Source organism: Engraulis encrasicolus, chromosome 19 (genome assembly GCF_034702125.1).
Source record: "Engraulis encrasicolus isolate BLACKSEA-1 chromosome 19, IST_EnEncr_1.0, whole genome shotgun sequence".
Lineage (NCBI taxonomy): Eukaryota > Metazoa > Chordata > Actinopteri > Clupeiformes > Engraulidae > Engraulis > Engraulis encrasicolus.
Genome location: NC_085875.1, coordinates 46,904,736 through 46,931,597, shown reverse-complemented (window position 1 = coordinate 46,931,597; position 26,862 = coordinate 46,904,736). Strand labels below are relative to the sequence as shown.

Genomic DNA, 26,862 nt, shown 5'->3' with positions numbered 1-26,862 from the left:
TATTTATTTGCAGTGATGTAATATCAAACTACTCATGCTGTAATTACATAATACATAACATAAGAGTACTTCTACTTTATACCTCTCTGTACACCTCTGATGATGGATATATGGCCAACAAAGCTATTCAGCACTCAGCCCATGATAATGTGAATACAGTCAAAACATGTGCTGTACACTCACTCCCACATCACTCCCACTCCCTTCTGGTTTTAATATCCTCACCTCTGTGAAATGAATTTAATTAAGATTCAAGAATTATTTTCATTACATCTCCTTATATGTGTATAAGAGAGTAAAAATCTTTATTTCTGGAATCCATAGCAATTGACACTGGAATTCATAGCAATTAATGCAGCTCCACTTGTTAAGCTCCACCCAAACTGTAATAGATCTGCCCCCCTTTTTTTGACAAATCGCAACCTGCATGTATTCTGCATTGGCTGCATTGGCACAGTCATATTATAATGTAACTACATGTGGCCACCACACAACTTTTACCTCTTAGAGGTCACGTAAAATAAAGAAGTGAAGTGTATTGTATTGTGAGATGAGTGCCAGTAAAATTGGGTTACAATGAGAAAAAACAAAAGATGTTTTGACCTTGAAAACTCATCTGTGTGTGTGTGTGTGTATGTTTCTGCACGCGTGTTTTTCTGTCCCAGGCCTCAGACAGGAGGCGGCTGAGGGAAGATGATGACATGCTCAGTGTTTTTGACCACCAGTGAGCGAGCAAGCCTGCACTGTCCACTCTGCCAGTCTCTGAGCCAGAGGCCTCCTCGCAGGGGAACCCACCTCCCCTGCGAATCGTCTCTCCCGAGGTTCTTTGGCTTCTCAACCCATCAATAGGACTCGGCTTGTCTGTACAGGACTGTTTAATCACCATTCTTATGAAAATTATTATTGTTATTATTAATTGTTGTTATTATGACAATGTCTGCCATTGTAATTATATTCTTGTTCCTTTTTTTATCAGCTGTAATCATATGCTTATCAGTTTAATTGTTGGAAACGAAATTGAAGGAATGCAAAACAAAACAAAACATAAAAAGAAAGAAAAAAATGAAGCCTGTTGAGGCCTCAGTGAACTTTTTAGGTCCTCCTGCATCAGTTCTACAGTTTTTTTTCGGTTCTGACTTTTTTCCTGTGTTTTAAGGACTGTAAAAAAAAAGAAACGCAAATGAAAGAGAAAGAGGGGCGTTTTTTTTGTATGATTGTCGACTGGATGAACATATAACCCCTTGGCCCTTGTTCTGCTTGCTGTTTTTTTGTTTGGTTACTTTTTTGTTTGTTTTTTCAAGGAAAAGTTCTTTCTTGCACGCTGATGGATTTAACTTATTGAGAAAGACTGAGACGTGCTCTTTTTCTACCTTTTCATAAATAATGCATCTTCTGCTTTGATGATGTCATTAAAAACAAGACTTATTTGGTTGCGCTGCTTCTCTTGTGAGTGATGTGTATATGACCTGAAGGAGGTGCTGTTTTGCACAGCAAATATACAAGCCTCGGTTAATTGATTTAATTGCATAAAGTGCAATATCACTACTTTTTTTGTTGTTGTTTTTAAGAGAGATCGTTATGGAAGGCCGGATTTCTGTTTGGATTAGCCATCATGTTAAAGTGGATACCAAAAACCTTAGGAATTTTTAAAAACTCAAGCCCTGCATCAAGTCCCAATGATTTGGCCGCAAGTGAACTCTAGTCATTTTGGGTAGGGTGCGCACATCCAACATCACTTGTTGCAAGTGCCAGACAAATGTGTGACAGTTCAAGAAGGCACACTGCGGAATAAGTTTCAAGAAACCAAACTATTTAATTACAGTAACATTTCAATTTGGATCTACTTCGGGCATAGGCATATGGGTGCCTGACGAAGATCCAGGGTGATTGAAACATTGCTGTTTTAATTTAATAAAGTTTATTTTTCTGAACTTAATCCGCAGTGTGCAGACCTACCTTCTTGAACGCAAGTGAACTCTGGCCAGGGGTGTGGGAAGTGTGGCTGGTTGTGAATCTGTTGAGGGGAACACCTGCTGTATAGTGGGTCATGCAACATCAGCTCAGGTTACTCTTCCCAGGAACCTCAAGTCTGGCAGAATAACAAGCAGCCCACAGGACCCTGTCTTCAGTTGTGGAGCTCAATTTTCCCAGGCTTTAAACTGGTCTACTGACTGAGACACATACAGTAAACTAAATGGGAGTTTTTAAAAAAAAGGTAAATGTTGAGTATTTACATGCATGTGCAGCTGAAATTTCCCAGGCCTCCAAAGCATCTACTGATCCATAGAAAATGAATCGAGGCCAAAACATATTTGAGTGGTAAAAGAGATGGTTGAATGCTGGTAACAAAAGGACGTTGATATTGTGTTTTAATGGATATGAAGGCTCATGCAGCTACAATATCAGATCAGATTACTCTTCTTCCCAGGAACTAAAAATCTTGAGAGGATTGCAAACGGCTAGCAAGATATGCCTCTCTTCACTCGTGCAGCTGAATTTTTCCAGGCTTTACGAGAAGTCTACTGGATGATATCATACACATATTGTAATAAATCAGGTTTGGTAAACAGTAACAAAAGAGATGGTTAAATGGGAAGAAGTGGAAGTTGATCTACCATTTAATTGTGACCAGGGCTATAAATTAACGCCTGCCAACCAGCCAAATAATTGTGAAAATTCAGTTTAGCTGGTAGAAAAGAAAACTTACCATCCACTTTTACCCACTAGTGAGTGTCTGTTTGACTACTAAGATCACCATATACAAGCCATTTTGGCTGGTGATGAAAAAAGTTGATTTAGAGCTGATTATAATGACTAAATGGAAAGTTCCTCATATCACCGTGTGCTGTGTGCCTCACCCCGTCTGTATAGTCTTGCCTCCTGCTGTCTTATTTATGGCTTGTGGTAGACTGCAGGAGGAGGAAACAATGGTGTCTAGAAAAACACCCTACCGTACCTAGTGGAAGAACAGCATGTCCTGAACAGTAATGAGAAGAGGTTTTCACCACATTTAGTATGCCAGTGTTACAGATGGTTGCAGTGTGTAACCCAAATGTATGAGCAAATTAGCCATGAAAAAAAATCAAATGTATGAGCAAATAGCCATCTTCAGTAATAGGGAGTTAATGTGCACTGAAAAATTGATCAAGTTTACCACATGCCATTTTACAAAAGCTAAATTCTCTGATGCGGAATGAACACATGATTAATGGTATGAAAACATTAGATCAACATCAGATGCCTAAGTGGTGCAATATCAATCTAATGGCCAATTATCCATATGCACTCAAGAGCTTCAATTCCCTCTTCTAACCAGTTTTCCATTAGGCTACATGTTTCTACCTGTCCTTTATTTGTGAATGCTAAACAATTGTCTCATACAGTGGTTATAATATGTCTTGTAAGGGGGCCTTTTTTAGAAGGAGAGAGGTGCCGCACACTCACAAGTTAAATAAACAGTTTTTAATGTGACAACGTTTCGGCCTGTCGGTCTTCTTCAGGTCACATGGTTTTAACACGAAAACTAACTTCAGTTTTGCATTGTTATTATTACACACTTGGTAGCAGAGAGAGCTCAGTCAGGGCTGTTTCAATGTATTTGGGGGTCCAAAATAGAGATGTACAGGATCCAAGATCCGGTTCCGTATCCGGCAGGATAATAGGGTTTTTCAGACTATCCGGATCCGGCAGGATCTTAAGCAGTGGATCCGGTATCCGGCAGTTACCTAAAAATCAGGATCTGGGGCATCTCTACTTTTTACGCAGCCTAGGCTTTTCAGTCAGTCTTTCACAACTCCAATTGCTGCATGGAGTGAAAGCCCTTTGGAAGCGGCCGTTGAAGGTAGTATGGCAGTGAGCCAATGAGTCTTAAAAATAGTTTGCACCAACGTAATAAAAAAGGGCCCACGTGTGTGAGTAGGCTATGTGTTTCAACCCTTTCGTAGGATCCGGTTCCGGATCCGGCAGGATCTTAAGCAGTGGATCCGGTATCCGGCAGGATCCTAAAAATCAGGATCCGGTGCATCTCTAGTCCAAAATATTGATTGTGACCAGGGCCCCTCCTTTCAGCTGGGTGCCCTAGGCAATTGCCTAGTTGGCTTGCCTGGTTGTGGCAGGACTGAGCTCATCTCATCTTGGGCTGGATGAGTTGCAGTAGCAGGGCCGGATTAACGCTCAGGCTAGATATAACTGCAGACTGGGGCCCCCCCGATTGGCTAAAAGGGGAAAACAATATTTGCACAATTGTGACAAGATGCAGTATTGAAAAAAAAATCCTTTCCACAGTTGGCAGACATGGCAAGCTTGGAATTATCACATGTGTATGTAATATTGTTGCAAAATGTGCCTTTCGAGGGGGCCTACAGCAACCTGTAGCCTAGTGGGCCCCCGACCACCTTACTCCAGCCCTGTACAGCGGTAAACAGGGGGGTGCTGAGCTTCAGAAGGCTCAAGACCAAGTCAAACACTGGATCATATACTGCTCTGCACGACGCCTCAGGGGTCTTGAAAGACCTGGGGATGACTGCTGTATCTGACTGAGATGGTACAGTTAGTAACAGGTATCACTATCTGACCATTCCCAAGACCTTCCACTCTCTTTATAAAAGTTGTGGAATACCAAGGCACTTATCTTCCTTTAAGTTAAATAGCCTTCATTTCAATGGGCATAACCTGAGTAAAGCACTGTGACATGTTTCGGCAGGAAGAACATGGGTGCCTTGGTACTCTACAACTTCTAAAATGAACCACTTCTGTCACCAAACAGCACCATCTTTACAAAGTACTAGCACCAGGTAACAGTCCAACTGAGACTTGTTTCACCCTCAATTCCGTCTTCCAATCAGTCTGGTCTTATTCTTTTTCAACGCTAAACCCTTATGTGGTACAACACACAGTATGCAGTGCATGTAGCCTCAGGGTCTTGAAAGACTCCACCCTCTGGAGATGATTGTCTGACATGATGACAGAGGTGCCAGGTGTCACTGACACACGCGCGCGCACACATGCACGCACGCACAGACCAGGTGAGTGGTCAACCGTGGTGGTGTCACTGGATACACCCTGGCTTGTCCTCTCCCCCTTGTCCACTCCACACACCTCTCACCACCCATGAAATATTTGTTAGGCGTAGCAGGTGGTAGATGGAAAGATGGATATCTCCATAACACCCCCTCCTGGAACGATGACATGAGTGAGGCACCACCACCCAAGGAGCTCAGTGGAGGGTTGATCACATTAGTTGCTGGAAAAAAACATGTGAAGGTGTAGCGTTATTAACTAGAAAGAGATTATTTGATACCTTCAGGTTTCCACATCATAATTGGAACTGAAGAAATTCAAATCCCAACTCAGACAAAGTTGCTGGAAAAAAAACGTATAGTATATAATCCTTTCATGCAGTGCCTATGTTACTGTGCAACTTTATAGCCTCACCAAAATGGTATTGACCATGTCTTAATCTGTTCCTTAAGCCTCTTGGCAATGCCATAGCACTGTTATTATGATATAGTTGATCTTTTTAAGCACAGAGTGTAGAGGATTGCCAGCAATCCCATCTGCACGAAAGGGCTATCTAGAACACATTCTTTGATAACATCAGGTTGGTCAGTTTTGGCGGCTGATGTGTTTCCTTTGTATTGTTCTCCATCGAATGCAAGAATCAGATGGGTTTTTGTTTGTTTTTTTGTTTTTTTACTGTTCAGAATTTACCTAGTGTCCCAACTTTAATGGAACTGGAGTATATAGGCCTAGCCTACATCACTTAAGAGATGAAATGTCTTGAAACTAAAAAAAAATGTCTAGTAGCCTGCAATTCTCTTTTGTTGAAGAAGGCCTAGATGAATGGGAATTTTCAGAGAGATTCTGTGGTAACTGGAGTTGTAGCCTACAATGTGTCAGTTTGGGAGTTGAAAACTACAGTGTTATCAGGGGAGGCGAGGGGGCAGATGGGCCTACTGTTGTGCAACACTGCTTTGGCTGTAACTAACTCTGGTGGGAACGGACTTTGAGGCCAAAAACGATGTATCAAGTGTAGCCATGCGAGTTTGTTGGCATCATGTGAGGATTACTTTTTCCTCTGATCTTCCTCCACACACATTTCTTTGGAGCACATCAAACACTAGGCTATAGGTGACTCTTTGAAGATGCAATATTTCTTAGGCCGCCAAAATTGATACAATATCCCTGAATTCGACGTAGTGAGAAACTCGAGCAAATTCGTTTCCAAATGAGGAAAAAAAATAAAATAATGGATGCCCTACCGTAGGTTACAATTTCTTCTTCCAACTGTCAAACAGACTGTCAAAGGCCATGAAAAGTATTTTTTTTCATCCTGACCTGTTGCCTGGGCTCACCTTTAGAATGTAGAATAGAGAGGCCTCTCACAGAGGCTTTGTATGGCTGCTGAAAGGCACGTTGCCATGACAGCCAGGCAGGGCCGCTGACAGCTTTGGCTGGGCCCAGGACAAAGACATCTCAAAGAGCCCTAAACCCAATCAATACAATGTAATGTGGATGGATCCAATTCTGGGCCCCCTCTCTCCCTGGGCCCGGAGCAAGTGACCCCTTTCCCTCCCCCCTGTCAGCTTCCCTGCACCCAGGCCAGCAGACCCAGTGAACCCTATCCAGAACTCCAGCTCCAGATCTGGGAGGCTTTGTCACGTCATGTCACGTAGGCCTATGGACTGGAGCCTCAGCCACTAATCTACTTGGTATTTTTTAATGAGTGTGTGTGTGTGCGTTTGCGTGTGCGCGTGCGCGTGCGTGCGTGGCTGCGTGAATGCATGCATGCGTGTGTGTGTGTGTGTGCATGTGTGTGCGTGCGTGTGTGCATGCATGTGTGCGTGTGTTACACTGGATTTAGCCATGCTCCATTGGAGGAAATTCCACTAAAAGTGTTTTGTTTTGTGTTAAGAAATTAAATACTGAATGATTTGTTTGTGATTAAAATAATTCCTATATCATGTTTCAAGGTTTGGAGGATGATTTACTTTGTAGTTCCTTCTTGCTTGAAGGCCAGCATTGATTAAGTATTGCATAGGATACTAGCTTTGTACACATAATAGTTGTCTGCACCACCAATGCACCACCAATTACTTTATCATTAGCCTACTTTATTACAGGCACTACCATTGTGTGTGTGTGTTTGTGTGTGTGTCTATCTGTCTATCTGTCTGTGTGATATGTACATTACTAGAACTACTGGTATATGTAATAAAACGGAATAGTGACGCACAATACCAAGTGTAGGCCTACAGAGCTACAGACAGTCATGCTTAGATGACACTGGCATTGGTGGGTCACCAATCAATATCAACAGCGAGTGAATTATCAGAATTATTCTCTTCAAGTTAGCCTATCAATTTGCTTGAAATTATTTTTCTTCTAGAAGTTCATGGCCCTTGTGCTTGTTAGGAGATGGGGAATCCACCGGTCACTAAATAGTTAAACAGGAGAGGGGAGATCTGAGGAGCGCGAGCATGTGCTGCGAACTGGTGCAGTGAAGTCAAAATGTGTCAATTTTCATTGGATAGCAGAGAGAAAGCGAGAGAGCGAGGGAGAACGAGAGAAAGAGACAGGCGGCGAGAGAGTCCGACCGAAGCGACAGTGGGTCGGAAATCTGCGAAAAGCTTGGATATTCTCTCTCATGTTAGCCGGTTTGACTAAATACCATTCTTTCATTTTGGAAGCCCATAACCACTGAAAGGACAATTTGACGGTAAGCACTGCAACTATGTTCCAGCTAGTTTATGCCGGATGTCTTGATTCGGATGTAATACCAAAACAATAGCGGCGCAAACAAACGCCGTTGTTTCGATGAGGATTGTGTATTACCTTTAATGGCTAAAATCTGAACGGATGCCACACGCGTTTTTGTGTCGACACATTATTTCCATTGAAGGGACGTTATTTTTGCTGACAGAAGCTGTCCTTTCCGTCGTCGCTTAAATGTAGTCTGTCACTGTTCCCAACTCAGCTGTCCCACCTCCTCAAACATTGTCACTCGCTACGCATGTAAACATTTACATCAACTGTCTGACAGCAGAGATTTTCACCGTTGAGAAGCACTTGCAGGTTGGTGTGCCATTCATAACTGCAGGCCAATTCGGCGTAAAACAATGCTTTGTATTTTTGCCATTGTAAAGCTTCTGTAAACACTGTCTTACACTAGGCTCTTTAAGGACGTCCGGTTTAGGGGCATCGTCAGGGGGCTACACTGGCATCGGCCTCATGATGTGCCGTGACGCATTGAATCATTTGATACTTTGAATCATTTGATCCCTCTCCGGCCGGCGCGTTGATGCTGCAACCTGCGTCTGTGGTCTCCCACGTCTGCCGAGGCCTGCCCTACTCTGACATAGCCCGAGAAATCCAAAAATATAGTTGAATTTTCATCCTTTGCCTATGACTAGACTGTGTTAAACCTGGATCGTTTGACATTTTATTCTAGTCATGTGTGTACTGTAGCCTACACCTCCAGCGACACAACAACCTTCTGGGGATGTCTAGCTCTACCCTGTAAGGACATCCGTGCTGACAACCAATCGTTTGCCGGGTTTAGATAGCAAAGGAAAGGGAGACCTGATCGCGTGCCCAAAAACAAATCACAGAAATTACTTTTACTGCGTCTTCAGCACTACTGTCAGACCAGCCGAAAACCCCGATCGGTGAAGTGAACAGAGCTGTCAGCTGAGATTGGGAATGGTACAGGCACTGAAAGGTCATTGCGTACACCTAATTATCTTTCTCTCTGCGGCGTTCCTTTGAACAAATCGCAACTGTCTGTGATCTCCAGGTGACCGCCTTTTGTCTGTGCGTGCCTGTGCGCTATTCCAAAAAGTAGGAAAGACTTGCCGACAATGAATTGATCACCACAATGTAAATGATGCATTCCCTCCCTTCTCTGGTCAATTTTTTGTAGGACCCCTCATGTAAAGAGGAAGTAACACAAGAAAGCACAGAATCGTGTATTAGGCTACCGTCCATCACAGAGACATATTTCAGCAGTTTCAGTTCTTGGTCGATTCAGCTTGCTGAGTGAAAATTGATTCAGTTTATTTTTAGTTAGGCCTATTACAACTCTACTACAGAAAGTTGGTTTGGTGCATGCACCCAAGGACAAATGTTGTCTACTACTACACTACACTATGCGTCATCATCACTCAGGCTACTTTTGTAGTGCATTTGCTCACCCGGGTTCTTGTCCATGAGGGAATAAAAATGCATCCTTTCCCTGCAGATATCTGCCCTGTGATGCCACTTTAGTCATCTCAGCCTTGGCAGGCAACCCCCCTTCCCCCCCTTGCTCTAACACAATAGAAATGTAGTTGATTCAACACTTATACAGTTTATGTAACTATTAGGGTGTATTTGGTCCCAGAGAATTTGAATTTAACACTGCATATCTTTTCTCTCTCTCTCTCTCTCTCTCTCTCTCTCTCTCTCTACACACACACACACACACACACACACACACACACACACACACACACACACACACACACACACACACACACACACACACACACACACACTGCACAGATCAGACCACCTATCATCAGCACAGTGTCCCAGTATGAGCAGTTCATTATTGAAAGGAGATTCCCACTAAGAAGAATGAGGTGTTTTTGTTTGAGGTTTTGGGTGAAAAAAGTATTTCTGTTCTTTATGGGCTTTTATGCCTTAACCCGTTAAAACACAGCATTATAGATTTACTGTCACCAGAATGGCAATGACAGAGTCATAGTCTATTACTAAATGCCCTCTGTTATGTCATAGTAGAGTAATACTATGGTAATTAACCTTTCGATGACTATTACAGCGTGCCACTAGTGGTACGGCATGCATCTACTTGACAGGGCAGTGGGTGGCGACAGGAAGGGAGGGATCGGGGAACGACCCCAAGCCAGAATCGAACCCGGATCCCTGGCGTAACAGTAACAGCAACAGCATGATGCCTTATCCGTTTGAGCCATGGAAGAGTCCAAGAGGAGCCCTCCTTAAGTCCACAGCCGGCCACCCCTTCCTAATCTCCCAGACCTGACCCACATGCCAGCCAGGCAGCTGGGGAACCTGGAGGGGCTCTAAGCCGCCCTACAAACACCACACATGTTGTAGAAAATTGAGTTTATACTGAAAATGGTCTTCATAACTCTTTTTATCTTGGGAAAGCCTTATGGTCCAAATGTGTTCCGTTTTAGAGATCAGCTTCAATATCTAACGTAACACCAATACTTCTAAGGCATTTTTTTCTCAGTTTCAATGTTGGCGTAGTTACTGCACTTTGCCTTTGAAGGGCAGTAAGCCCCAAGCCCTCCTCATAGCACTGTTGCTGCTGCAGCTGCTGCTGCTGGGATGGGGATGGGGGACTCATGTGGTCATTCGCTCTATTGGACTCCACAGCCCAACCAAGAAAAACCTAAATACCCTGACACAGAATTCACGAGTGCAGCTTACACACACACACACACACACACACACACACACACACACACACACACACACACACACACACACACACACACACACACACACACATGCATGCACTGCACGCACCCATACACTCTCTCTCTCTCTCTCTCTCTCTCTCTCTCTCTCTCTCTCTCTCTCTCTCTCTCTCTCTCTCTCTCTCTCTCTCTGTTTCTCACACACACACACACACACACACACACACGTCTTCGGACACATGCAAACGCATGATTAAGGATTTAATAGCACTGAATCAATCTTGGCATGCTATTTCCCGAGGGATTTTCTTTGTTTTTTTGCACAGCTTTTGTACTACAACAGAATGAGAAGACATTTTGTCATACAACACGCAGATTGTCCAAGATTTCCGCTTCTTAATCCGCAGAGCTGGTGAACTGGTGGTGGTGTGACCATAGGCTTTGCCCACACAAACTTAAGCTGGGAGTGCAAATCTGAAATCTAAGCAGTTGGACCAAGTGCAGCGGAGATCTCAGGTTGTTTCACTTTGTGTTTGCCAGTTACGCCATTGAATTAAAAGCTCCCAAGCATGGCGCAGAGTAGTAAATTAAAGGGCTGAAAACAATTTCCCTAATGATCTTCACTGTGAGCCCTTCCATGTTAAGTGGCCTGAGTTTGCTTTGCCCGCATTGGAGCGATGTGGGCAGCCAAAGTCAAACCACTCTAACTCGGGGTCAGCAGTAGTCTTGTGGTATATTTAAACAACATACAACATACTTCATTTTTATCAGGCCAGTTTATGGAACACATTCTAATATAGCACAGACTTAAGTATGTTGATTTATTATGTTAATTGATGGTGGGTGTTTTGCATTTTTCTATCAGGTGTGGTAGCATTTATATAGGGGTTTTCTTTTAACCTTGTGTTTTAAAGACGAAAGACAGGGCTGATCGATATGATTTGTGGTCAAAACAGTGGTTTTGATGGCCGTGCGTGTGTGTGTGCGTGCGTGCGTGCATGTGTGTGTGTGTGTGTGTGTGCTTGCGGTGGTTTGGCTTCCACTTTGGTCAAACAAGCCATACTGTTGTCTTTGCGAGAGAGGTCGCTAATGGATCTGACAATGGAGGATGATGGTCGCCCAAGTAGTTTGTGTGTGAGTCTTCTTCTTCCTTTAATGGAATAGCCTTTTGCCACAGTGATCGCACAAAAGGAGGAACTTGCTCCGTTCGCATTATTTTGCCGGATGAAAAGTGGGCCTGCGGACATACTTGGCAGGCACGCTCAGGATGTTGGTGTTGAACTAGGGAGCTGTCTCACAGCAGGACATGGGTGAGGTCAGGGGAGAGAGAGAGGGAGAGAAAGAGAGAGGGAGAGAGAGAGAGGGAGAGAGGTAGAAAGATAAGAAGTATCTGAGGGCGGCTATACCTTGTGGGTCAAGGTTCACACAGTGAGGAAAAATAAACATGTGCAAACATGAAACTCATCCTGAGCAACTGAAACAATAGTTGTCTTGGGCCTTACAGCTGTGCGGAACAGAGCAACATGTGTTTTGTATCTTCACATGGTTCTCGAGTGCTTTGGATGACACAGATAGTGTTTTCAAGCCGACCAGAACGGTGCCGGTGGTGGTGCCAGCACCAGTTACGTCAAAGATGTTCTTAGTTCTTAATAGACCGTCTCTGGTTACGTTCAGCATGAAACTGCTTACCTGCGAACCACCCGCATTCATACTACGCTCTGAACTTTTTAGCATGTAACTGTGTGTTACCCAGATGAACCTGCTGACGTCCCGTACACCTTGTCGTCATGGTTCTCAAAGTATTTTTTGATTCGGTTCGCAAATGCTGAGATCTGCGGCGTGAACACGCTTGCCAATTCACGATTACGTGCGGGACTGAGCACCGGTATGGTTCTCAGTCAGCCTGAACATGGTAAAAGAGATAAAGGGCCTCTGCTCATTGGGTAATAGCTACTGTAATGCCCTATGCTGGCTGTAGGCTGTAGTGATGAGCCAACGCACAGGACTACAGGATTTGTACCGTATTTTGTTAAAGTGAGAGCCCATCTGGGAAACTCCCATGGTCATTGTGACACAGCACTCTACAGAACACAGTGCTCACTGAACACAACAGAATTGCATTTATGCCTCACCCGTGCAAGGATGCAGCCTCAAACTGCACCCCAAGGGAGCAGTGCGGCTGGACAGTACCTTGGTCAGGGTACAGTCATGGAGGAGGACGGGGGAGAGCACTGGTTAATTATTCCCCCCACCACCCTGGCGGGTCAGGAGTCGAACCGGCAACCTTTGGGCTACAGTCTGATTAACAATGGCTGCCCTTTTCATGTGGTTCGTAAGTGCTGTCTTGTTTGACACTGATACACTGTGTGGAACACTGACTGACTTATTTCTCGTGGTTTCCAGTTGCTACAGTGATATATAATGATCATGTCCATTTGCAACATGTCATCATGCATAGGCGTATCTATGACACGCTGATTTGAACTAACTATTGCGTGTGTCCAATACGCATTTCCAAGTTAAGGCGTGCTCCACAACGCCCTGTGACAGGTTAGGTTTAGGGATGGTTTTGGACAATTTAGGTAGAAATTCGCCTAATCTCGCTGTTCTTGGCAAAAGTAAAGCAGCAGAAACATTGCTTTACTGACAGGTTAGGTTTAGGGGTGGTTTTGGTTAGGGCACAGCAAAGCATATTTGCGTTTAGTAACAGAAATGCGTTGTGACAAAACAAAATCGCTGACACGGCGGGAAAACCTGTGCAAACCTCGTCACGTGTCAAAAGTGCATGAAAGTGCTTTACCGTTGCGTTGAGGAGCACGCTTTAACTTCAAAATGTGTCGCACCAACACGCTGAATGCACTAGTGTTTAATGTGGTCATAATGATTCATCAGTCAACTCATGCCATCAGGAGTCCTTGAAAGGGCATTCACATCACTCACACAGCAGACAGTAGCAGTTTTCTTTCTTGGCTGTGATTCATAACCGTCGAAGAAGTCAGTGAGAAACATGGATGTGGTGGGGGCACACAAAGGCTAAAGAAAACGCATACAAGTTGTTTATGACCAGTAGGCAATCGCCTAGTAATGTGTCACTAAAGTCATTGTGTAATGTCATAGTACAATGTTGTAACATTGTAGTAAAGTAATAATGTTGAAGTTAAGACTTTTCATTCAGCGAACAGTTAACCCCTTAAGACGCGGCTTTATACATTTGTTGTTACCAGTATGGTAATGACCAAGTCGTGGTGCATTACTGAAGGGCCTGTGTTGTGTCATAGTATTGTAGTGCTATGGTAGTTACATTTCACTGTCTATTACAGCGTGCCACTGGAGGTACGGCGCGCATTAAGGGGCTACGTGTTCTGCAGACAGAGCAATGTGCACTAAGAGTCTACAAATAATTCAACCGCTCCTCCTGCAATTATCGAGTCAAACACATTACACATTAAAGGCTCGAAGACAAGCACATCCTCTGGTGTTACACTTTGTTTGTCTCGTTCTCTTCCTTAGCTAGCGGCTACACTCATAATGCATGGGCCCCTGGTGCCAGGTGTTGATGTCCCCACGTCTCCATCCCTTTTGCCGGGGGTGGGGATGGAGGATGAACCAACAAGACTGAGGGTGAGGGAAGTGTGGTGGACCTACACGACTGAGGGTGCGGGACATATCAACAGGACCCAATCTCAGCGTTGCAATGAACAATGCATGGAGGATACCATTCCTCCCAGTCTACCATTTCTCCTCAGGGCTCAGCTTGCGAGAGGCTGACATGCATCAGCATTCCCTCCACTGTGGGTGACGGAGGTCGCCAAAAGGGGTTAAGTGACGATCCAGTGTGGCACAGGGCTACCTTTACACTGGGCAGACTAGCACTGCCGAAACACCTCTAGTCGTAACTAGGGGTGTAAATCAGAGCCTCCATGACGATACGATTCAATATCAATATCTTATTATTCGATGCGATACGATTCAATTATTTTCGCTACTTAAGAATGCCCCACGATACGATACGAGACCATTCGATTCGATTTTTTTCCCAATTACTTTTCCACTCCTATTAAGTTATTGGGCAGGGGCTAGCGATTCGATTATTTTCGATACTTAAGAATGACCCACGATACGATACGATGTGATTCGATTCAATCATCAGACTATATCGCGATATATCAATGCATTTCGATATTATTTACACCACTAGTCGTAACTGTATTTCATTACAATATTCTGTCATGTATCTCCTCTCAACTTCCAGTTTGCTTTGACACGCTTTGGGATATACAGTCTACTTTTCTTTGTGTTGAAGAAAATTACAATAGTTTTAGAAGTAAATAACGAAACAAAATGAAAACTATTATGGTTCAAAGTCCTCAGTCGCAAAGTGAAGCTCACAGAGTACAGAAGAGAGCAATGAGGATGTCAGGAGTTGCTGGGCATGGTCCCATCTTGCATCGTCCTTCACCGTCTGCATTTTGTGCTGAGGCATCGATCCTGAGGGCCGCAACTCTGAGGGCAGCATTGCCAGCTGCTGAGTAGGGCTCTTTTTTATGAGGAAAGCAGCCGTGACATCACTTCCTGTTTTGGTTGTTTGCTCTCCTTGTTGCTGCTGCTGCACTTTATGGCTCATATGGCTCAGGTTGCCTCAGGGTCATTTTAGAGTGAGGAGTCTGCACACTTAAAATCCTTTTTTTCTTTGCTCATTTATTCTGTGGCAGGATAGGATGACGTTTCCACTGTTGCCTTCATCAGATTCTTCATCAGTGCTCATGTCCTGATTCAGACCATTGAGGACCATGCTGACCGGTCTGCTTGAGACAGGATTAAATTACTCAGCGAGCCTTTTGGTTTTCTGCTGTTTTGGTCTTGTTTTGTCTTCTTTCCGTACGTGCCAACATTTATTATATTTGTTGCTTATGGTTGGAATTTGTTATCACTAGGCCTACTTGAGAAAAGGTTTAATTACTTTGCAAGCTCATTTGTTTGTTTTCGTTTTGTTCAGTTCAGTTCCAGCTCCCATTATTTCTGTTTTTAACTCACGCCTCATTTCGTAACAGGCGTGATCTAGTAAATGATCCTGCAAACTGCATGCTTTCCTTCCTGTCAGCCTTGTTTTTCCTCGCACAAATTGATACCGTAGTTCATCAATAGTTGAAACGTCTTCAATGTCAAGCACAGAACGTGCGAGAGATTAATATCATGCGGAGCTGCAACAACAGGTTTCCTGAACTGTCCACGCACGTTGCGTCTGTTGTCATGTCATGCTTGAACATTGCGACCCATTGCACTGCTGCTACTTACTCCGGGGCTGTTGTGTCACGGCTGCGTTCAGTATTGCTTAAGCAACACCCGCTGGCACACAACGCCAGCCTGCCTGCCTGCTTGCTTTGCTCGCTTGCCCAGAGAAAGCCATGTGTCAGCGATTCTCTGAGCCTTTCCGACACCGCCGCCACTGTCTTTTGGCACACATCCTCTTTCTTTTCTCCACCCTCCGCAAATAACTCCCATGCTGTTGTCGCGAGGTGGTGCGTTAGTACACCTTGTGCCTGGAGGCACGCTAGTGCAGGCAGACAGGATAGACGAGTTGTTGCGGGGCGGACATGGGGGTAAGATGGCATGTATGTAGGCCTTTATTATGGTGGGGGGCAGTGGGCATCTGGGCATGGGATGGCACATAGCAGACAGCGGGGGCTGGGTGTTGGTTGAGTGGGGGATTGGCATCCGGATGCCCTGGGCTGCATAGGCCTAGTTGGTTCAATAGTTGGGGGCACATCAATCAATGTGCCTGAATCACTTTCTGTATGCGTGTCTGTGTGTAAATCTCTTTGTGGGGGTTGGACAAACCAAAACACACATCCATGCCAGACAGATCTAAATCTAAATATATATTAGCTGATGTGTGTGTGTGTGTGTGTGTGTGTGTGTGTGTGTGTGTGTGTGTGTGTGTGTGTGTGTGTGTGTGTGTGTGTGTGTGTGTGTGTGTGTGTGTGTGAGAGAGAGAGAGGGATGCATAAAAGACTTCATTAATACCTTTAATCACATTAATAACCCCAGGTTAACCTACCATCAAACATGTGTCAAGAGGCCAAATTCATTCATTACTCTCCAGAAATTAAGCAACAACAAAAAAACATGTTAAGATTAACTGTAGAGAATCCACATCACAGTGATATACAGTGTATTTTTTAAATTATTTCTAATCTTTTGACATCAAGCTTTCAAAACCTGCTTATCCAACATTAATTTAATTGAGTGCACGTCTACATTGAGCATTCATAGGTGCAAATCACTCAGCTGGGCGTAATATAGCAAGTGCATGCATGCGTCCCTTTTGCTGTGACATCGTTGCCACGGATACAAGAATACAGCACTTCCTGTTGGGGTGTCTGGTGTTCTTTGGGCTGTTTGGTATTTACAGTACGTGCAGAGGGAACATGTGAGCCAGTGAGATAGCATTAAATATTCTGGCATGTCAGGTCCTGAAGGGCCTGTGTGGACAGACAGACGGATGCATGCGCACAAATGAGCGTGCACACACATGTGCATGCGCACAAAAGCACACACACACACACACACACACACACACACACACACACACACACACACACACACACACACACACACACACACACACACACACACACACACACACAAACTTTCCCCCCTCTCCATCAGCTGTAAGCTCAACTGTCAGTGCATCCAGTAGGACAGACATCTGGTGTGGAGGAGGGACAGAGAGAGGAGGATGGTGTGGGGCGATGGAGAGAGATAGAGAGTGAAAATACACAGAGAGAAAGATATACAGAGAGAGAAAGAGGGGATTGTGAGAGACAACAGAGTTTGGGGACATAGGGATAGAGAGAAATAAACAGAGGGAGAGAGACAGTGAGATGAACAGAGAGTGCGAATGGGAGAGCGTTTGGTAATCTACATGGGGATAGAGAGAAATAAGCAGAAAGAGAGAGAGAGATGAACAGAGAGAAAGAGTGTGAGTGTGTGTGAGAGAGAGATATGAGAGAGAGAGAGAGAGAGAGAGAGAGAGAGAGAGAGAGTAGGAGAGAGTTTGGTTATCCGGCCAGCACAGTAGGCGGTAGAGGAGGAGTAGGGATAGAGAGAGCGAAGAGAAACAAATGTGATGGTGATGGAAAATCAACTATTCTTGGATTTCTGTATACTGTATATTTTTATTTATTTTATTTTTTTTATTTTATTAAAGGATCCCCATTAGCTTATGTCGTAGCAGTTCACTAGTCTTCCTGGGGTCCTAATTTCAAATACATGTAACACATCACATTTCAGATTAATAACAATACAGATAGACATGCCTTGCAAAAAATAAAGAGTTTTTCAAAGATTCAAGTAAATAAAATACAAGAAGATCTCAAAAGGTCAGCAACAAGTCTAGCAAACTGTTGTGAAATGCAATGCTGCCACATTGCTGTAAGTTCTCCTTCACACATTTAAAACAATAAAAAAACAGACCTTACAACTTCGGATATCCAATGGCAATTCAGTCCATGTCTTAATTGCTCTATAAAGCACAGTTCTTTTCATTGAATTCGTTTTTGGATTTGGTAGCACAATGTCACCCTTGCCTGCTTTCCTGGTGGCATATTTGTGAGCCGTGTTACAAAACACTACTTGCTGGATCAAAGACTCAGGTCTCTGCGTTTTCATTGCTTCATTAAGACATGTCGCTGTGCTTAAGTGTATATCACTTAAGCTTATCCCTTATTTGTATATTGTATATCACTTTGTTCCAACTGGTCAAGGGAAGATATTTTCATTAGTCACAGACTAGTGTGGTTATACAGTATATACAGCTACTACATATAGGGATGCACTGATACCGATGCTGGTATTGCTCATTATATTCATAATCGTTCTCGTCAAACAGTGGCCGATTCCAGGCGCTGATACTGCTATCACACAATACAAGTTTGCACAATGAATGTTCCCAAGGAGGGTGAATTTATTGGCACGTTTCAAAACTGTAAGGACTGTGTGCCTGGAAGCTTTTGCCAATGAGGTGAAATTCATTAGTTTTTATCAATGTGTGGATCTTCATTATTTTATTTCAATTGTTTTTGTATTTGAACCGCCGGCCACTGGCAGGTCAGCTGGCCATTACCTCAGCTGCCAGACCCACCCCCGGCCCTTCGCTGGCCCATCCCTGGTCCACCCCTGGTCCACCCCCTGCAGGCTTAGCTCAACCCTGAGCCCTATAAATCTCCCGGAGGCCAATGACTCTGCTGGCTGGATGCAATATTAGCTTTCCGCTGTACTTGTCACTGGGCTAGATGACATTTGCTGCTTAATCTCAGATTGGAGAACTCAGAAGGACACTGCCTGTGTAGTTTCCCCTCGATACACGATCCAAATCTCCCTGCTGCTGCCGTGGTGTGTGTGTGTGTGTGAGAGAGACTGTGTGTGTGTGTGTGTGTGTGTGTGTGTGTGTGTGTGTGTGTGTGTGTGTGTGTGTGTGTGTGTGTGTGTTTGTGTTTGTGTTTGTATGCGTGCGCGCGTGTGCATGGTAAACAGAGAGAGTGCTGTTTGTGTGTGTGTGTGTGTGTGTGTGTGTGTGTATGTGTGTGTGTGTGAAACAGACAAAATGTGTGTGAAGGAAAGGGAGCGTAGTGTTGGTGTGTGTGTGTCCGCGTGCATGTGTTTGTGTGTGCGCGTGTGTGCATGTGTAAAACAGACAAAGTGTGTGTGTGTGTGTGTGTGTGTGTGTGTGTGTGTGTGTGTGTGTGTGTGTGTGTGTGTGTGTGTGTGTGTGTGTGTGTGTGTGTGTGTGTGTGTGTGTGTGTGTGTGTGTGTGTGTGTGTGCATGTTTAACATACCGAGCGGATTTGCACCTCTGAGCAGATGAAGCTGAAGTGTCATATAGTAATCAGGTGGCCTGCGACAGTATCAGATGGCTGGAAACACTCACAGGCCAGGCCACAGTTGTAAACAAGCACTGTCACATGACATTGGAAATGCATGCAGTACACTGGCCAGGCCAAAGCAACAGAGAAGTAATGGTAGATATTACTGGAGCTGTATGTAATATAGAGGTCAGGGCAGAGCAATAGAGAATGATTGCTAGATATTACTCCAGCTCCATGCAACACAGAGGCCAGACCAAGGCAATAGAGAACCAGAGAAGGAATGCTAGATATTAATGGGAATGCCATACATGGTCCTGGCCAGAAGGAAAGCTACAGTAGATATTGCGGGAGCAACAACTTTGCCAGGCCAGATCAACAGAGAATGAACGGCAGATATTATTGGAGCTATATGACATACACAGGCCAGGCAAGAGCAACAGAGAATGAAGGGTGGATGTTCATTGGAGCTTCAGTATATGCAATACAAAGGACAGGCTAGAACAACATTAACATTAGACATTAGAAAATTAGGTTTTACTGGAAAGTTTTTAGCTGTCAGTTGCTGGACTTCTTCTCAGAGGTTGAAAGATGTCTTGTTCCTCTTCAAAGGAGCTTCATTAGTTTTGGTAGATTATGTAGGCGAGAACTGTAGTAGTTAAACATCTTTAGATGTCTCTAGATAACATGACCTGGATGAATGCTAATATTCATAGTCATATACTGTATGTCATGGGAGCTACCCACAGACAAGCAGTGCTTGATGCCAATGACTGACTTGGATAGCTTTGTATCACATTCATTCAAGCGGAATTAATGAGGGTTCTGGGGGATGTTCCAGAAAGCAGGTTTAGTCACTTGCCTTGCCATGCCACCTCTGAGTAAGCAGTGAACTTCCCGAAAACAGATCTCTCTGGTTTTGTTTTACGAGGTGAGAGAAGATCACCTCTTTTATGACTTAGTCTTGAATGAACTCATGGGGCTTAACCATTTAACCACTAGCCTCAAAAAGGCCCCTCCTCACCCATGATGGAACGGCATGTTCTGTATAATAAAACACAACACAAGCGGTGCTGCGCACAATAAACCCGAACCCAATTTCTTATTGGAACATTGCTGGTGCATCGCATCATCTGCCATATGTATATTGTGTTCACGTAACAACAGGAACTGACTGACATTTTAAGCAATTTGGCAATCAGACAACTGCATAGGCCTAGTTTTTTTTGTTCATGGAATTGTTTGTTACGCTGCCTCAATGCTTCGCCCCACTGAAAGACTCTTGTCTTTTTTCCCTGCAGGGCCTTTGTCGGCCTCCAACCGTCCTCCTATCTCTCTCCATCCCTCTGGCCCATCTCTGCCCCAGACAAGGGCAAGAGAGAGAGAGACAGAGACAAGAGAGAGAGAGAGAGCGTTCCCCACCACGTGCTACACCAACGCTCGTTAGGAGAATGGTTTCCGCAGACATCCGCCCAGTGGCGGCCGCAGCAGTGGCAGCCGCAGCCACAGTCTCCACCTCCACCTCCTCCTCCACCACCTACCCGGAGCCGCTGACGGCGATGTCGCGCTGGTACTTGTACGCCATCCACGGCTACTTCTGCGAGGTGATGTTCACGGCCGCCTGGGAGTTCGTGGTCAACTGCAACTGGAAGTTCCCGGGCGTGACCAGCGTGTGGGCCCTCTTCATCTACGGCACGTGCATCATGATCGTGGAGCGCATGTACCTGCGTCTGCGCGGCCGCTGCCCCATCCTGCTGCGCTGCATCATCTATACGCTCTGGACGTACGTGTGGGAGTTCGGCACCGGCTTCCTTCTGCGGCAGTTCAACGCCTGCCCCTGGGACTACTCGCAGTTCAGCTACAACTTCATGGGCCTGATCACGGCCGAGTACGCCGTGCCCTGGTTCTGCGCCTCCTTCCTCATGGAGCGGATGGTCATACGCAACACGCTCCGCCTGCGCGTCACCGAGCACGGGGAGCCGGCCAAGGCGGGCGTGGGTGCTGCTGCTGCTGCCCCCGTCAGGCCTGGAGGTGGTGGTGCGGCTGGCGTGGGAGGAGGTGGTGGAGGGGAGGGAGGAGGAGGAGGAGCAGCACAAGGGAGGGAGGGCTTGAGGGGGAGAGGGGCCATGAGTGCTAACGGATACGTGAAGGTGGACTGAGACAGGACGGAGGAGGCGTAAAGGAGGTGGAATAATAATCTGGATGTACGGCAGCAGGACTGCTCTGCTCCTTCTTTCTCCTCGTTATCTGTCTCGACCTCTCTCCTCCTGCCCACCCCACCTGTCCGCACCTGGAAACATGCATCATGCACATCAACACATACTGTACACATACCCACAGACATAGCATAGGATCCAACACACACACACACACATGCACACACACACACACACACACACACACACACACACACACACACACACACACACACACACACACACACACACACACACACACACACACACACAGCAACAGTACACGCAAATGCAAGGGGTGATATGTATGTAGTAGATGCATACATACATACATACACACACCTACATCAACACATACATAGTGTACTGTACCTAATAGGAAGGCACATATACACATACATACACATACAAAACAACTTACACACTCTCCTCTTAACCCTCTAACCTTTACCATCCTATGGCCATCCTAACTAGCAAGGGTTCACACCTCCATGACATATCATACGTCTCTCCTAATCACAATACCTCCACATACTGGAGTAGAAAACAGAGGAGAGAGAATGAGATGAGGGAGGGAGGAGAGCAAGAAAAAGAGGAGAGGAGAGGAGAGAGAAGAGAGGTGGATGAAGGCGAGAGTGTAGAGACAGAGCAATCTACCAAAGGGTGAGGCAGAGGAGAGGAAAAAGAGAACAAATAAATAAATACTTAATAAATAAACATGCAGCCGTGACATGCTGGAGAGAAGGAGCAGGCCAGCTGACACTTAGAAACAGACAGAAGAAGTTGAGCGTCTGTCAGTCATACACACACAGACACAGACACAAACACAAACACGCACATAAAGAAAAGGAACACGAACATACTGTACTACACACCCACTCAAATAACCACCCACTCAAACATTCATACAAATTCATACACACACAATAGTACACATGCACGCACAAACACGTGTGCACACACACACACACACACAAGCACATACACACGCATACACACACACACGCATACACACGCACACTCACACACACACACAAGCACATACACACGCACACGCATACACACACATGCACGCATACACCCTCATGCACACATGCACACACACACACTCCCCCACTTGTCCTCCCTGAGAGGGCTGCCCGACCCATGCCTCTCCTGGCTCTGCGTTGCAGCAGTGAACGTTTGAGAGGAGCAAACTAGCAGCTAATCCATTCCAGCACAGCTCCACACATCACCCACCCTGTGTGCGTGTGTGTGTGTGTGCGTGTGCGTGTGTGCGTGTGTGCGTGTGTGTGGACGCTGCGCAAACGACGTCGACAGCTGGGCCTCTGTGATATCATCACCGCATCATAAGGTCAAAGGTCATCCACCATCCTGTCAATCATCTTATTCACCCACACAGAGAGGTAGGAAAGTAATAGCATTCTGTCCAGGACGGAGAGAAAGTAGCATTTGGAAAAAAAACAACGTATAAACGACGGACGTCATAAGTGAAATCAAATCCTTCCACTAAACAACAAAGCAAGAAACCTTTGTAGAATTCTAATTGTCCATGTATGTTGTAGCAAAAAATGCAAATAACGGTCGATAACGCATGCTTTTTATTTCTAATTTCTGTTATTTATTAATATTTATCTTGAATAATCATGTGTGTAGCTTGAAATTAATATATTAATAATGAATGGTTAGATATTTATTGAGACTAATGTATGTATGTATGTTTGAGTTCAGTGTTCCCCAGGCAATTGTCGGTTTTTAAAATCACAAAAGGACAAAAAATACTTGTGTGCTTGACTCTGCATGAGACCAGTCGTCTTCCAAAACAAACATAAAACGAGTTCCTTCTGAGACAAATGTTTTTATTTTAAATGTATGAACATTCAACACCATGCATCCATGTCTGTGTCTGTTCCCTCGAGAAAGCCCAGCAAAGACATCTGGAGTGGTTTTAACTTGAAAACATAAAAACAAAACAAACAGAAAAAGATTCAAAACCTGAAAATAGGTGATGTCTGAGTGTAGTGGGGAGTGTTTGAGTGGGTCATATGAGTGGGGTGCATCTTAACGGGAGCTGCTTCAATGGATGAAACAGAAAGAATCATTTGGTGCTACATTTTCAATAAACCTTTTGAATTTCTATTTTTGTCCCTCTGAACATTTTCTGGTCTTAGTGCATGCAAATTAACTGTAAAACACCAGCTTGTGCACGTCTTAACCAAGGAGATCTGGTCAGCGTATTGGTACAAATACTCTGAGAATATAAGATAGTATATTACTAGTTAATTGCCCTTTGTTGAGTGATTCAATTAACACTAATCCATTATCATACCTGGCCTTGTCATTTTATACTACCGAGTGTAAAATGGTGCATCAAAAAAAGGAAAATGTTGAGCGCACTGAGGGACTTGCATCTATTCTTTCCATAATGCCACACAACACACCATCTTATGATATGATAAGATGTTTCTAGCTACACTGCAAAACATTGCTGCCAATTAGACATAAAAAGTATGTTGTCCTGCTAGCTGAAGTTTGTATATTAACTCAACTTGAGAAAGCCTCAAGTTGAGTCATATTTCGAGTTGAGTTAACTTTCAAACTTAAGGCAGCAGTGCAACCTACATGTTTAAATTTAACTGGCTTGCAATATTTTACAGTGTATTATGCAAGCTGTTGATACACGGAATCAGGTACTGTACTCATCAGTGATTCATACGAATTTGTTTGATTTTCAACAGCGTTTTCAGACTGAGAGTGCTGTTAAAACCTACTGTCTCTATGCATTGATTTGGATAGTACTTCAATCTTGGAAGGGGCAGATAGAATCTCTGGCCTGTGTGGGCCAATTTAGTATATATTTTCCGTTAAAGGTGAGTTGTGGCGTGAATCAATCCATTGCCCTTTTGTTTGTGATTACTGTGTGCTGTTGATGGGGGGGGGGGGGGGGGAAGGGGGGTGGGGTGGGGGGGGGTGGGGGGGGGGGGGGGGGGGGGGGGTTGGGTTAATGCAACACAGACCAAAATACCCATAACCTCAAGCAAGACTTTGATTCACGTCTCCTTCTCCTATATGCCGTAATACAGATCTCTGTCTTTTCATGAGTCTGAATGACTTGACCAACTGGGCTGGTAAGTCACTGCATGGCTAGTGCAATAGTTCCACATTGCTCCTGAGCTGCATAGTGAAACAACATTCAGGGTTTACCTATAGCAAGTACAAACTGACCTCTTGAAAAGCCCAGAACGTCTGTGAGTCCAAAGTCCTCATTGGCTACGTTTACATGACGTTTTAATACTGAATTAATAATTCAGAATTAAAGGTGCACTGTGTAAGATGGTGGACAGAGTAGGTATTGCAACTATGCTACTCACTGTCTACTGCCAAATGTGATCTTTTCATGAATATTTACTAAATAATGAACTAATTATATGACCAATGTACTGTACTGTACATTTTGCCGTTAAAAATGCCCATGTTTGGAAATTCAAAATGGCGGACAATGGAGAAGACCCCCCTTTTCATGTATGAAAAGTGCAATTTTCCCTGTCATAATAAAAACTTAGAATTTGATGATGATGGTTAGCATTTAGGAAAAAGATAACATTTGTGAATTGGCAGAATGAATTCTGGAAATAAAGTACTAAAAATATTACGTGGTGCACCTTTAAATAGTTCTGTTAAGTTTACTTTGATCTTTCATTTAATTCTGAATTGTGAAATGTTAACATGACGTTTTCAAAGCGGAATTATGCTTTAAGAGAATGAAAGTGAGTTCATTCTGAATTAAATGTCTCATGTAAACATAGCCAATGTGTGATAATGTATGATGCCAACAATGTTTAAAAGAGGACAAGAGGCATTCAATCACAATTGTATTGTACTGTACTGAATGCACTGATGTACTTATTACCGCCAAGATGACCTGTATTAACTCAATAAAATATAAGTATGCAGCCATGCTGATGTCTTACGTAACAGGATCAAAACAACAAGTAGCACGCCTCTTGGCACCTTCTACACGTTTCATGCAAATGTGACCGTAATTACACGAAAGGAATGCAGTGCAGCTTGGGCAAGGTAATTAATCACCTTCAGAAGTCAGACGATGTTGAAGTGAGTTATTAGTAGGTGATTGAAAACTCTCTCGACCGTGTCTGTTGACTTTGAGCAGGAAAACCTGGCCTCTTGGTCCCTGAGTCACATGAATGTCTTGAACATCACAAGGGATTACACTACTGAAGATTCAGTAACACTTTAGCTGGCGCTGGTGTCATATATATGACATAACAGTGTCGTAACACAGTCATGCATGTGTCATATAAACATTATGTTAGAGAGACAGAATCTCTGCTTACCAGTATGTCAATGTCATGAACATTTCCTGACTATGTCCTTAATTGACATTCAGTTATCATAAAGACAGCCCTAACAATGTCAACTTCACATAAACGTTTATGACATTGACATCATGATTACGACACTGTTGTGTCATATGACACTGTTGACATACCTACATATGACACGTATCACAGTGGCATTAGAAAAATAAAGTAAAGTAAAGCGTAACCTGAGATTCACATTTTTTTTTAGTGTGGATTTTCAGGAGGACATGGGGGGTGGGGAGCTCTTATGACATCCTACTAAGAAACAGTAGAATAATAGTCAACATTACTTAGTGATCCTTTACGTGCGCCTTGAGTGGGTCCTTTAAAACGTTCCGACACAACATTATAAATTTGCTGTTGCCAGAATGGCAAAGATCAAGTCGTAGTGCGTTACTTAAGGTCCTGTGTTATGCCGTACTAGTGCAGTACTATGATAGTTAACTTTTCAATGACTATAACAGTGTCCAACTGGTGGAACAGTGTGCATTATGGGGCTACGTACTTCCTAAAGGTGGTAGTATGAGGTAAGCATCTATCTCCTCTGCCAGTCCTCATGAAACGTCTTGTGCACGACAAAGAGGGGTAGAGCCGACCCATCTGTAGTCCAACCCTGGACTCTGCAATGTCAAACAGGGGCAAGTTACTTCAACAGAGCTTCAAAGCTATCAGAGCCCGCTGGCACCTCTGGTGATGGTCACACCATCACATCTTGCCATGCTATCAGAGCTTCCAAGCAGTGTAGTCCTGCATTGAGGTGCACATCATTTGTTGTGACTGTGCTTGTGTGACTTTGCTCCTGGGCCTTTGATGCCATGACAACACGATGACTCATGCAGAGAACAATGCTCCAATTACCCAGTGGACACCCTGTGTATCTTTTTGCATCTATTTAAATTGTCCTTGTGGCACCTTGTCCATTCGGCAGATATCCCACACATTTGTTCTCAACAACATCACAGTGGTAACAGGCAGT

The 26,862-nt window shown here is 44.2% G+C and overlaps 2 protein-coding genes across 6 annotated transcripts in view; both read left to right on the top strand.

Annotated features, from left to right (window-relative positions):
- mta1 (metastasis associated 1) overlaps window positions 1–1,432 on the top strand; it is a 76,661-nt gene extending 75,229 nt beyond the window's left edge. For all 4 annotated transcript variants that reach the window (XR_010032017.1, XR_010032018.1, XR_010032019.1 and 1 more), the window contains one exon: window positions 666–1,432. The gene's annotated coding sequence lies outside the window, so the exon portion shown is untranslated. The remainder of the gene's footprint in view (window positions 1–665) is intronic.
- Window positions 1,433–7,275: 5,843 nt separating this feature from the next.
- tmem229b (transmembrane protein 229B) lies at window positions 7,276–23,641 on the top strand. 2 transcript variants are annotated; one of them, XM_063184596.1, is made up of 2 exons: window positions 7,276–7,717; window positions 20,611–23,641. In XM_063184596.1, the coding sequence occupies exon 2, from the start codon at window positions 20,761–20,763 to the stop codon at window positions 21,466–21,468; it is 708 nt and encodes a 235-aa protein (XP_063040666.1). In that variant the 5' UTR covers window positions 7,276–7,717; window positions 20,611–20,760; the 3' UTR covers window positions 21,469–23,641. The 2 variants fall into 2 exon arrangements, with proteins under 2 accessions (XP_063040666.1, XP_063040667.1); XM_063184597.1 differs by lacking the exon at window positions 7,276–7,717 and adding an exon at window positions 14,742–15,323.
- The last annotated feature ends 3,221 nt before the right edge of the window (window positions 23,642–26,862 follow it).

Coding starts and splice junctions, on each gene's coding strand:
- tmem229b (XM_063184596.1), top strand. CDS start 20,761: ATGGTTTCCGCAGACATCCGCCCAGTGGCGGCCGCAGCAGTGGCAGCC.